The sequence below is a fragment of the Crassostrea angulata genome, chromosome 9, assembly GCF_025612915.1.
Source record: "Crassostrea angulata isolate pt1a10 chromosome 9, ASM2561291v2, whole genome shotgun sequence".
Classification (NCBI taxonomy): domain Eukaryota; kingdom Metazoa; phylum Mollusca; class Bivalvia; order Ostreida; family Ostreidae; genus Magallana; species Magallana angulata.
This window is the reverse complement of record NC_069119.1, coordinates 35,088,622-35,102,204: the sequence shown is the minus strand read 5'-3', so window position 1 is coordinate 35,102,204 and position 13,583 is coordinate 35,088,622. Positions and strand designations below refer to the sequence as shown.

Genomic DNA, 13,583 nt, shown 5'->3' with positions numbered 1-13,583 from the left:
ATTTATTGCATCTTAAACTGCTTTTGCTTAAAAAAAAACAATAAGGTACATATTTGAATTATCCGTATAATGGCATGTTAAATTGAATTGAATGGTCATAAAGTCGAAGTAGAATAGAATGCTAATAAATAAAGTCATAGCTAATATTTTCCATCGAAATTATATATCAACACAGAAACGTATTTCATAGAATAAAGTAATGGAATTACGTAGTAGAAATCACATTACGGAGACAGAAAAAAAATGAAAATAATGATAGAAAATATATCGCGCCTGAGCACTTATTGGTTTATCAGTATTAACTGATCTGGTGCGCAGAGCAGTTTAGAATCTACACTATTTGATGGTGATTGAAAAGTAATCTCACAAATTGAATCATTGTAGTTCTTGAGAAGAAGATTATTAAGCATTTTTTTCCTTTTTCTTTTTATGTTAAACTTTGAATCCTTTTAATGGTCACAGTATTTGTCAGGGATTTACGGTTTTGACAATTTAAAATCTACACTATCTTAGGATCCGGGTATAGTAATTTCACTGAAACATTTTCTCTAAGTATTTCTATGTTTAACGGTGATGCCTGTTTTGTTTCGGGAGTCACGGGTTTGACAATTTAGTATCTTATTTTTCTTACGATGTTTCAATAGTAATATCATAATTTTTGGCATTGTAGTTCATGAGTTCTGATTGTACTGCTAAGAAGTGTGGGGGTACGGGGCGTGGGGTAATTGTGTGATATTCATTGGTAATCGTAATCTTTATCAGAGTACGAATGATTAATCATTGGGCAAAACCTTTAGTGGCATTTGATTGTAAACTTACGTATGTAATGTATAGCTATTTTTATAAATGCTTCCCTGAGGGTTTGTTTATGCAGCAATGTTTGAATTATGTGAAAGATATACTTTACTCATGGAGTCTTTTTTTTGTCTTGATAAATCAAAGTTTTTTTTTACTTGTATCAATGTTAACTGGCTAAAATCTGAATGAAAGAAACCCTGATAAATGAGTTTTTACAAGATTGGTTCTAAAATAAAGAAACTTTACCCAAATGTTAAAATCACAGAATATCAAGGAAAGCTTTTGATAAGAAATTTATTTCTAGACACTTCCACTCCGTTTTAGAGTCATATTTCGACATTTAGAATCTCTAGTCATAAAATATCAATTTAAGGTTAAAGATGAGTAAGAGAAAAAGATGTCTTAGCATTTTGTTCATTATGTAATAAAAACACATTAGGTGACGAATACCACAATCTTATGAAGTTTCGGGTATTTTCACAAGAGGTCAATGATAAAAACTGCTCAAAAATATTACCACATAAATTTGGGAGTCCTATAAATGCCATAGATTCTGATTTATTAACAAAAAAAAGTTGTTATATTCATTATAAGTATATTAGCACGATTTATTCAGATTACCCTTCTTCACTTGACCTTGCATATGTTCATTTGTAAATAATTTTGGGTTTTTTTGTACCACATGCACCATTGATATGGTTTGAAAGTCATTCCAATGAGCCTTGTAAATGATTGCAGCGCATTATGTGCACATCGCGAGCTAGAATAACACTTATACATTGCTTGATATTGATATCGCGATTAATTGGTGGTGTTAGATATGTTCTTACAAAAACAAATTATGTCAAAAGGTACTTTGAAAAAAAAACAAACTTTAAATCATATGTAATTGACAGCATGCTTAATTATAACATTCTAACATACATTTTATTTTTTATCAACAGAAGATCGGATAGATGAATGGTGGTACAAAATCCAAAAGTTACTACACATAGTATTGTTTTAGGAATTTATGTTTCTAATATTACAAAGTTGTAATGTCAGTGCATAATTTTAATTCATTATAAAGTTGTTAGCAATGGTTACTCGTTGAAAACTAAGTGGTTGTGGGTATATGAGTATAATATTTAAAAACACAACAACAGTACTTTGGTTGTGGATGTTGCAAGAATGCCTTTGATGTCTTTTTCAAATTTTGTGGCGATATTGGAGGCATCCAGTTTCAAACCTACTTTGAAAAAAAAATGTTCTAAACATAGATAAATAATTCAATTTCCCTTCCTTTTATCGCTTTCCCCTCCCATCTCTCACTTTTGACAAGATCTTCATTCATTTTCCGATGAATGTAAGCCTATCAAAGTCTTTTCCACACACGAGCACCGCTAACCGAAATGCCTCGCATCACATATTATCATTTATTGAAAAAATGTATACCGTACAAAAACAAAACAGATGAATGAGTAGTGTATAATATTTGCATAGCCTTAGTAGTTCTTAATCTTTGTCAAAAACTGGAAAAAAATGACATTTTAGCAAATTACATGTATTTAAAATGATTATTTTATAATTTTAAATTATTAAATGAGTTAGCTTTGCTTAATTTATTATCTGAAATCTTCTAATTAAACGTAAAAAAAATCTACATAATGTCAAGACCGATAACTCCACAAACAAAGGATTACTCTATTCTTTTTCGGCAAATGCACAATAAATAAAATATACATAGACGTCTACTAAAAATGCTTTGTTCAATCACTGCACAAAACAAGCGATTAACTATATAAACGAGGATATTTGCTATTCAGAAAAAAAGAAAAAATACCAGTTTTTTAAATTTATGTGCAACATATTTAGGATTGCAAAATGTAGACAAAGCTACACAGCATATTGCATCAGACGCATTTTTCGGGGCAGGGTAGAACTCCGTCATACCATGTTCATGAGCGGGCATAGAAAAGAAGGATCTATCAGGATTTTTACCAGAAAATGCACATGTAACAAACAATCGCAATCATTAAAACATTTATCAACTTGCCATCAGTGAGCAATGGCGGTGCAGGAATCAGCAGTGTTTCGGACGACCAGAGCACATACCTGCTTTATCAATCAATGTTTAAAAACAAAATACACAAAAGTATCATCCAAATCATTTTTATTTTTGTATTAAAATTAAATTATAAGCATTAACAGTATATTTTTTTTGCTCATCGAAAAATGAATTTAAAAACCGCATCGCAAACGTTTTCAAGAAAGTCTTCGGCTTTCAGAAAGTTTATCATGCAGTATTTGGATTCATTTCGCAATTAACAAAAACATCATAGAGTCAATCCTATGTTCGAAAATATTTTTTTAAAAAAACAACATTTTTCTGTCCATTTTTTGCCCGGAAGGTAATTTCTGTCAGTGTGTAGCTGCTCAGAATTCTTTTTAAAATTTAACAGCTAAAATTTCCTTTATTTAATCTAAGAACTTTTTAAAACATTTTTAATAGAATAAGATTTATTTTGCCTTTAAACAGCAAATTTGTTAATCAATAAATGTAATGTTGCTACATGTATAAGGCAACATTTTACCTACTCATTGGCACCTTGTATGTTAACTGAGGCTTTTAAAGGGTAATGAAACATATAATGGTTTTTTCTTTTACATCTCATTACGTGATTGCTATTATATTTTATTTTTAGTATGCTTTTACTGAACACTATTGTCGAGTACTGGTATAGTTTGTAGTATAATTCGCATTACATAGCTTTATATATTATATCAGATAATTTTCGCGATAACTTATTTTCGCTTTTTTCGCGATCTCTTTTGAAATTGAATTTGCAGAAATTATATCCTGTATCAGTTTCTATAAGAAACATTTTAAATCGAAAAATTAAAACTGTTACAGATTTTCTCCAATTTCGATTGTGTGACATCGAAGAAAAACAGGTATCCGGTGGCTTTTTGCATTCACATTTTTTTTTTTTTGTTAAATCTATCAAAATTTAGATTTGATTGTTGGGTCAAAGTTGTTACCATATTTTTACTTTACTGCATCACTCATAGGATACAAGGAAATAAACCCATCAAATGATATAAATTATGCGTCTCAACCTTCCTGACAAGTCTTTGCCAAGGCTCTGGAAATAAACTAAACAAAAAAATGAAGCTGTGTATTGCCTGCATATATCTGACTCAAATATGTCAGTACATGTCGACAAAAATATGTAACTAGTAAGTAAAGTTATCCTCAATTAGCAATATAAGACTGTTTTTAATCGAATAATACTTTGATCTATTTAGCCCAAAAGAATATATCATCTGTTGTTTGGATTACATTAAAAAACAAAACGATGCTAAGGATTATTTAGTCATTTGAAAGGTATAACTTTGTCATTCAGTCAACTTTGAAACCTTTAAGTCAGCATTTAAATGGCTAAATTGTAAAAGCTAATTATTTGCTTTTTTACGTTAGTATAGTTTGACCTTTTGTAGCTCTAATGGAACTACCTACTGTTGTCCGGGTTACAAGTGGAATGAAAAACTGAGAGACTGTAAACGTAGGTTTATTTTCTTTTGTTTGTAAATTTAGTTGACAGCATCTCATACAGATTCATAAGTTAAATTTTACTATATAATTTTTTCTTACTTTTTCATTTTAATAAGCATGTGAAAACGGATTTTATGGAAAGGATTGTAATACAAAGTGTCCCTCAAATCGTTACGGTAAAAAATGCCTGTCAGAATGTAACTGTACAGACAACAAGAAATGTCACCATGTATTCGGCTGCACATCATCCACAGAAGGTATTTCATTTAATTCATTACCTAATTTTGTATATTTTGTATATTCATTTATATTTTCTAGAAGAAAGCCCACATGACATTTTTATGCCCTCTAAAATCTATGCAAGATAATATATCTATAACTGAAAAAACGATAAATGAAATTTTATATACAATTTGTAATACGTTAGACATGTCATTATCTTTAGAATTAATATTTTTACAAGAAACTATCCACAAAGCTGTTACAACGGAAAGTTTAACTGGTGTGGCCAGCACAACCAATCGTAAATAACATTTACTTATTTCTTCAGTTATGGTATCTTTTAGACAGCGATCTGTAATTCGCTTTATGGATTTCTAAGACGGTTGACAGATACTGTCATTTTTCATATTTAAACCATGATTTTTTAACAGTGAATAAATTTGATGAATAATAAATAAAATTCGTGTTAAATATAACTTATAAAACGCCTTACCTTGATAAAAAGAACGGCATTGTTTTCATTGAAAAAATACGTTATCTTGTACCACAGAATTTTCCCATGATTCAACTACTAGCTTTTATGAAAAAGATTTTTCCACTGCTTCAATAACAGAAGAAGACATTCAGCCAAAAGGTAATTAAAATAATATCTAGCAAGCTTTATTTGCTTCAGAACATAAATTTCAATTATCTAAAAAAAGTACAACCCCTTTTGTTTTTAGAAGATTTGAAGGGTTAGTTAGCTAGCTCTTATATCAGTTTAAAGTATTTTCTTACAAGTCTACAAATGCTCAAAAGAAGTCAAACTTAAAAAATTGAAGTTTTAGTTTTTAAGCGAACTTCCAGCAAACGTGTCGCAAATTTTGATCAGAGGCTAAAACAAATCCTACTTTAAGCAAGGAAGTGTTTTTATTAAAAATCTGCACAATTGATATCTTATCAAATCTATTTTTAGAATTACATATAGAACCGGCTATGATTGGTATAATCGTATTGGTAATGGTATCCGTGATCCTAATGGTACTGATTTTGTGTACGTATTTGTTGGAGAAACAGCAACGTGTGTCAAAAAGTCACAAGGAGTCCACAACAAGTGTTTAAAAAACATAACTTCAATTTTAAACTGTGATTATGTGCTTTGATTTTTATTCATAGCGTTCAACTTTATGTTTTGAAAATGTCGTAGATTTTTTTAAACTATTTTTTTCTTATTTTCAGTCAATAAATCACACATTAATTTGTAACATGCACATACGAATTTCCATATGTTACCAAATTAGAAACAAATAACTTGAAAACCTTATTGATCATCTTTATAAAATCCATAAATGAACAATCCATAAAGATTGAATAATGTTTTGCACATTATCAAATAAGTTACTTTGTATGGCTAGAAACATTAAACGTTTCTTCTTATCTCAAATTAATAAGAGTATTGAAGAAGAAGACGAATTTGTAATAGAGGAAAAGAAACATTGTCCACATAACACCCTTATTTATGTATATATTACAAAAAATGGACTATTGGATGGTAAGCTTGTGATAAGAATTTGATAAGAATCAAATCAATGCAATTTGGTAACTACGAATTTCGTAAACAATTCAACAGCCACGAATTCAAGTCACTGAACGCTAATTTCAGGTAGGTGTATTTAAAAAAACAAACAACTAAACAAAATATAAATTCAAGTGCACGCTAATCTCAAACAGTTACGACATTGAATATGCGAATTACTTGATACGTTATTTACATAAAATCTGTAAGAGATGTCAATGCTGCTTTACGGATTCGATTACTCATTTTGTTTGGTTGTATTATTATGTTTGGTTATGCATTACAATATATTTGTTTTGATGGATTGCGATTATGCAATTTTCAAAAATCTATTTTCCCTAATACTTTCCTTATTGGGGAAACATTTGTCGATGGTCTTTGAATTACTAAACACTTTACATAATTCAAACTTTACTATATGTCTGATGTAAAATCATGTTTTGTTCTTTTTTTTGTAAGCCAAAGTAGATAAACAATAAAGTTTTCTAAAAAAAAATCTATTTTTCCTTATACTTTCCGTATTGGGGAAACATTTGTCGATGGTCTTAGAATTACTAAACACTTTACATAATTCAAACTTCACTATATGTCTGATGTAAACTCATGATTTGTTCTTTTTTTGTAAGCCAAAGTAGATAAACAATAAAATGTTATTATTTTACTTTTTAAAAATGTATTCAATGGAAGGAAATTAATATTCGAAACATAATAAACATATATCACAATACAGAAGAGAAAATAAAGATTATATATCTTCTTCTTTTTGCTCCGGGATGATGAAACTTTCTTAGACTTAAATCATAATGTGAATCCAGTATATTATTTTTATTATAATAAACAAAAAAAATTCGGAATACATTTTTCCCTATCTTGTTCTTACTTTGTCTTTTTCTAGTGACAATTTACGATTCATAAACATTTGGTTAGTGATCGTATTTATACCGAATTTTGAGATCTTTCATGATTTGGAGCCAGATAATCAAGGACCATATAAGAGCTATTTATTGCAAAGTTACGCCGTTTCTGTACTACAATCACATAAACTTCAAGTCCAGTATTATATCAGATGTCACGACAAACATATTGAAAGCCATAATGTCACATTTCCTTTGTAGAAGTGGATTACTTTGAATTTTGTAGTACAATATTCATAAAATCATTAAGTTGGCTTTAACAATTATATGATCAAAGATTAATTTCGATTAATTTTCTGTCATCATCAATTTAATACCAAACAGATTTCATGTCAGTATACCTTTTCGTCACATTCTGGTGATACTAAGATATTTGAGAGTTAGTGAACTTATGAAATATGATAAAAATAGTTTAAGGACATCAAATGCAATGACAGTTAGCTCATTTTACTCGGAGGTATTGACAGGAATAAAAACAAATCCCTAAAAGGGAACTATGCGTAGGAAATTTGATATATATTCCGAATTTTTATAACTTTCTACATGATCATATTGTTTGTAGATCATTTTTCCCATGAACATTGTATGGCATACATCAACTTTACAAGTAGGGGGAGGCGTTTGAATTAGATTTATTTATCTTTATTCATACTTCTGAATTCATATCAATTGAACCTTGAGCTTCAGTATCTATCATTAAAGCACACCTAGACTTGTTTTTTAACTTATTCTGGTGAGAATATTAGCTGGGTATAAGCATTCTAATTATAGAACTTTAATAGATCAGGTATATTTTGTTTACATTAGTAGCAATTCTTTTACAATCTATTTACACAATCTTCAACTTAAAGGATGGGGTTGTTAACCCAAATACGAATAACTACATTTAAATAAACAGAAGAATATATGTAATAAATGAAACTACGATTACAAATAATGATATAATTGCTCAATTTGAAGACGATTATAGCAAACTCAATCGTTGAACATGTAGTACAGATGATGACTAAGGTAATTAATGAAACTATCACATTAGGTATCGACTCGCCTTATAATGAGGAAGATCACATGAATTTTGAATTGATCTTACAAACATAGCATGCTTCTATTTGATTTTATTTTACCAATGTAAAGAAACGAAAAATATAGATGCCATTTCATTGCCAGTGAAACAGTTACGGTAACCGTACTATTTCCCTTTCGTTAAAAGTCATTGAAAATTTTCATCGGCAGCATTTAGTTTTCCTCTTTTTAAAATATCGAAACATGTTTGGTGTTATTTAAATCAAATTAAAAGTTCAATAATTTGAATATTTTAACAATCAACAAACTCAGCATTGTCGACAAAAAAGGCATTCTTTGGTATGATAAAATGTCTTTTTACTTACTTTTTATACAATAGCAAGAATTTTTGTCTGCCCCAACGGCAACTATCTCCTTGAATTCGCCTCTTTAAAACGCTGCTGCCTCGAATGACAATAATTTCATTATCATCCAAATGGACAGTAAATAAAGAACATTTACATACAATATGATTTTGACTTTATACATAAACCAGCAAATCCAAACGTATACTGATACATTATACATTTATATGTAAGAGTTGGACTGCATAAAACATTGGTTACCGAGACAATGTTTAATTCTGTTGTATTTTACATTCGTTTTACCATTACCATGAACAACACTGTGGCAACTCCACGTTCAGCAAGTTGAAACCACAAAAGACATGCTTCATTGTTATCTTGATATAATGATAGACAATAAGCCATTATATTTTCGGAGATTTTTAATTGCTGTTTATTAGGCATTACCTAATGTTTTTACATCATAACATTTATTGTACCGTTTGCATGAACAGCACTGTGGCAACTCCAAATTGATCAGCTTTAAGCCACAGTAATCGCAGTAGATCCAGACCGGGAACATATTGTAGCCGTCAGGTAAACACGTACTAGATGACATATAAGTACCGTAACATCCACCACCTTTGGAAGCCTCGCCCCTTCGGCTGAGAAGACCATTGAGTGTGGAGCGTTTAAGACCATTATTGCCTCCATTTCCATCATTATTTCCATCTCTACTATTACCACTTCCATTACCGTCATCGTCACCATTACCGTCATCGTCACCATTACCGTCATCGTCACCATTACCATCATCGTCACCATTACCATCACTGGTACCACAGTCACTTAAAAAACAAAAGCAATGCCGTTCTAAGAATTAACACGAAACTCCGATCCTATTTCACGGAAATAAATATCCTATTAGGCTATATATGTATTTAAATGCCACGCTTACCCTTATCCATGAACAATATTATCGGTACAGTTTAATGAAGTGCATTTATATAAAAATTACAGTTGTGTAAAGGTTTCGAAAAATGAAACAAACTGAATATATTGTTACAAATCTAGTCTACCATCGAAGATGTTTGATTTATCATTATTAGACCCACCCTTTGCGATTACACCTTCTGTAGGTCACACATTGCTGATGGGGTCGAACGATATAACACTTCTCGCCAAGATACCACACCTCTGTAGCTCTATGATATCTAGATGAGCAGGTGTCTAGAAGACCGGCCGAATCCTGGTAATGTCTTAAAACAAATGTTAATGTAAGGTTTGCGGTTTTCATTTTTAAGGAATTGTACCACAATTGAATATCATTTTGTTTACTTTACTAAAATTTCTTGTCTAAAAGAATTCATTTGATTTTGCCGGACCCGTAATATTAGTACAAAATATCAAAGTCCATGATTTCAAACTGTCATTTTGATAAAATGTAAGTTATTTAGTGAAAATTTGATCACAGTAAATGTTACTACACTATGGGGGTTATTTATGGTTAAAATGATCAAAAATGATGTTGCTAATAAATCATAATTTGTTTCCATTTATTACTAATGAACTATTTAAACATAGAATTAATGAAACAAAGGTCACATTTTTTGACGACTCTAATAATTTATGTAAACGAAAACATATTGTTTGAAACTTTTCCATGTTCAGTGTTTTTAGGAAAAACTTATTTATGATCACGTGTTTCTGAAATACTAACTATAGATATGTACCCATATGTTGTGAACTTCGTTTTTGTGGATATTGATAAAATGATTGTGTCATTTATTTTTCAGTGTAAAATACAATGTCCCGCAAAATAAAAAAAAAAAAGAAATCTAATATCACGTCATATAAATCTTGACGTTATAATTATCTGAAATAAAGGGTTGTTGGCTTTACGATATAATGATAATCTGTAAACTATCTCCATGTAACCGCAAACCTCGTCTTCAATGTGTATACAATAAACAGCGTATCAAATTCTATGATTTGAATTTTTATTGTGTAAAAAAAGTGGGTTTTTTAATTCAACTGTTATTTCAAAGCAATGTGTTGTGAGAAAAAAATGACATCTCTTTAATGCATTTTCTTGTTCTTATTTGAATATTGGGCTCATATCTTGAATTGTAAAATGGGTGTTTAAATATTAAAATATTACTTTAAGTCGCAATGTTTAGCATTCCTTTCTATGGCCCGCTTCACTGCAGCATTTTTGGACAATTTGCACTCTATCTTCCTCCTGTAATAAAAGATCATTTTTGTTTCTATAGCTAAATAATAACAATAATAAACGTATGAATCTACAATGTAAAAATTCAATTTCTTCAATCTAAACAAACGGATCACAGCACACAAAATAATTGTGTTAAACACTTTAATTAATTTCGATTTGAGAAATATATGAAAGCTAAGTAATATTTATTGTGTAGCTGAATTATTTTGAATTACTTTTAATCCTCATCTTTCTATTTTTGCTTGAGAGATTCAGAAATACTATTACAAAATTTATTTTCTAGAATGGGTGATGTCCCTCGCTTCATTGTAAAATGTCTTGCAAACAAACTGCAGCAACATCATTACCTCACTTCTACAGACTGGCAATGGTTTCTAACTCTGAGTCGTGGAGCTCTTGGTCCACTCTTCCAACAGCATTTTGATGGGTTGTAAGTACCATATATGGATTGTACATACGCCTGAGAGGGTGAGTAGAACGGAACTTGTGCTTCTAGAGTTCTCTCTGCAGTCCTGCCCTCCAAACGAATATCATCATATTCCGCCACGCTTTCTTCAGTATCAACAATGAGGATGAATAAGAGTGTTAAGAAAGCCGGTATAGTCTGCAATAGTAGACTATATACACTCAATCGTTAACATATATCTTACGCTATAAGTATTGATATGCAACGACTTTAATTTGTCAATTCTATTCAACGTTTTTTTTTCATTACCAATAATCAGTGATCATCAAAGTATTAAGGGGCATGGTAACAATTTTGGTCAAAAAATACTTTTTTTCTGATTTTAATGTTTACAAGGCTCTATTAAGGTATTTTTAAAGACAATCAATATTTGAATGTCATTCATTGAGTTAAAAGGAAGCTACATAGCTTACAATTCTTTGCTATGTAAACGAAGATTTTATTTACATTTTGAATGTTTAAGTGAAAACTCCACTTTTAGGTTAGCATTTGAAACTGTTTAGCTGTGCTTAAGATAAATTAGAACATAAACAATTTAGCTTGAAAAAGATTTGTTACTGTGAAATACTATGTAAAAAACCATAGGACATGAGCCAAAGAATTGTGTGCCCTGTATCTTGCATGCAATTCTACGACATTCCTAAAGCACTGTAAAAAATAAAAATACATTTAGACCAAAATCGAGACCATGCCTCTTTTAACAATTAAAGGGAAAATTGTTGAAAAGAAATTAAGTTTTATATGTTTAATTCCAATGTCAATACAGGTATAATTAATTTTAAGATATTGAAAGCAGTCGAGTTAAAGCTCTATTCCTAAGGAAGGAGTCTTTTTATTATCAAACATACTTCTTATAATAAGAAATGCATGAAATTTTGACACAGTCAAACGGATCATATTTCTTAATGATTCTATCAGTTTAATTTAATTTGACCTTTTTGTTTTCGGATAAAGGTCAGGTCAAGGTCACTACCTTTTTCTCAACGTAAAGAGTGATAAAAATAAGTGTAGCTCTTTATAGTTTTGTAGACATTTGTTTAAGATTTGAAGATTCAAATCTTCAATGAAATCATAGACCATGAGAGTGTCTATCAGCTTATACTACTAAATTGGAATAAATATTTATACTTAAATTGATATTGCTTAGCCCGCATTTCCTCTAATTTCTTAAATTTTGAAGAAATTTTGATTATTTTTTTATGCTTCCAATAATAAAATATTTCTAATTTTTATGTATTATGAAGACTTTATATAAAGATATAAATTGACAGAAAAGCTAATATATTGACCGTTTCATAAGAGAGAAAAACTGATTTTAGTGATTTTTTCACAAAAATCAATGTATAGAATTGGCGCTTTAAAAAGCCTATAAAAATGTTATTTGATAGGCAAATCATATTTTAAAAACATATTCTGAAACCCAAGTATCATATTATTAGTTCACATTAGTAAAAAAAAAATCCAACATTATTGTTATTGTTTTTAAAATGCTAAAACAGACTCATTATATATATATATAATTTGCAGCAATTCTGAATTGCGCAACATGTGATATTTTCCTACGCCAATATTACGCCAAAAATATAGTCCTTGTTCCATTCCAAACATTGATTACATTTTTCTATGCCAAGTTGTATGATAGTAAAAGAGAAAGAAAAATATACTATTTTAATTTCCTTTCATCTTGATTTAATGAACAATTAATCAAATTTACGTTTGACAAGTTGAAAACCAGAAAAGACTCCTTCCTTAAGATATGAATCTGAAATTCTATAAGATACGGCTGAAATAGTTAAACATATAAGCTATTTAGGAACAAAAAAGTTTATTTCTTAATTCGTTTTATACTTTGTGAAACGGTGATATAATTTTGCGACATTTTTTACTTCAGAATATTATAAAATATTATCAGAAATATTATCAGCACAAGTAAATTATTTAAAAAATGAGTATTTGAATGGAACAAACATAAAAACAGCTTTTTTTAAATTCTGAATATCTAAAGAAATTCTATTTTATCTATATTGCACCATACAAAATGTGATGTACATATAGACATAAAAATTTTGTTTACATATGAATAAAAAAATTGTGCTAACAGTACCTTCATGTTTAACTCCCAAACTATGTACACAATGGCCTTTATTCATCCAGATACATACAAACAATGGATGAACTAGATGATATGATTTCCAATAAAAAAGTTTTCTTATCCTTTTTTTGACATATTGATCGGTGTGATTTATGTATTACTTAAAAAAAATAACTATATGTAAATGTTGCCATTTATCTTTTTTTTAAATCTGTTCTAAGTTTGCACTGCCTTTTGTGTCCTTCAAAGTATTTTTTTATCTTAGTTTTAGGAATTTAGCTAGTATACATGTACTTCATTGCCTCTTGTTATCTAAACCTTAAACAAACACTCATATGGAAGAATCATTCTATTTTCAAGTTGTTTCTTCAATAAAAATGGAAGTCGTAAAAATGCTAACCTTCTCATTGGAAATCTAA

General features: G+C 29.6%; 2 protein-coding genes across 2 annotated transcripts; one reads left to right on the top strand and one right to left on the bottom strand.

The window, feature by feature from the left end:
* The first annotated feature begins 3,946 nt into the window (after positions 1-3,946).
* LOC128162432 (multiple epidermal growth factor-like domains protein 10) lies at positions 3,947-5,656 on the top strand. Its single transcript, XM_052825648.1, has 6 exons — positions 3,947-4,017; positions 4,279-4,343; positions 4,450-4,590; positions 4,797-4,856; positions 5,106-5,189; positions 5,511-5,656. Exons 1-6 carry the CDS (start codon positions 3,947-3,949, stop codon positions 5,654-5,656), a joined length of 567 nt encoding a protein of 188 aa, XP_052681608.1.
* Positions 5,657-8,806: 3,150 nt separating this feature from the next.
* LOC128164336 (uncharacterized) lies at positions 8,807-13,225 on the bottom strand. The gene is made up of 5 exons (XM_052828128.1): positions 13,177-13,225; positions 10,954-11,210; positions 10,532-10,612; positions 9,486-9,629; positions 8,807-9,218 (listed from the first exon to the last, which is right to left on the bottom strand). Exons 1-5 carry the CDS (start codon positions 13,180-13,182, stop codon positions 8,828-8,830), a joined length of 879 nt encoding a protein of 292 aa, XP_052684088.1. The 5' UTR covers positions 13,183-13,225; the 3' UTR covers positions 8,807-8,827.
* Between the last annotated feature and the right edge of the window lie 358 nt (positions 13,226-13,583).

Coding starts and splice junctions, on each gene's coding strand:
- LOC128162432 (XM_052825648.1), top strand. CDS start 3,947: ATGAAGCTGTGTATTGCCTGCATATATCTGACTCAAATATGTCAGTAC. Junction 4,018..4,278: donor TCGACAAAAATATGTAACTA/GTAAGTAAAGTT, acceptor GACCTTTTGTAG/CTCTAATGGAACTACCTACT. Junction 4,344..4,449: donor AAAACTGAGAGACTGTAAAC/GTAGGTTTATTT, acceptor CATTTTAATAAG/CATGTGAAAACGGATTTTAT.
- LOC128164336 (XM_052828128.1), bottom strand. Junction 10,613..10,953: donor TGCCAGTCTGTAGAAGTGAG/GTAATGATGTTG, acceptor CTTTTATTACAG/GAGGAAGATAGAGTGCAAAT. Junction 9,630..10,531: donor GCTAAACATTGCGACTTAAA/GTAATATTTTAA, acceptor ATTTGTTTTAAG/ACATTACCAGGATTCGGCCG.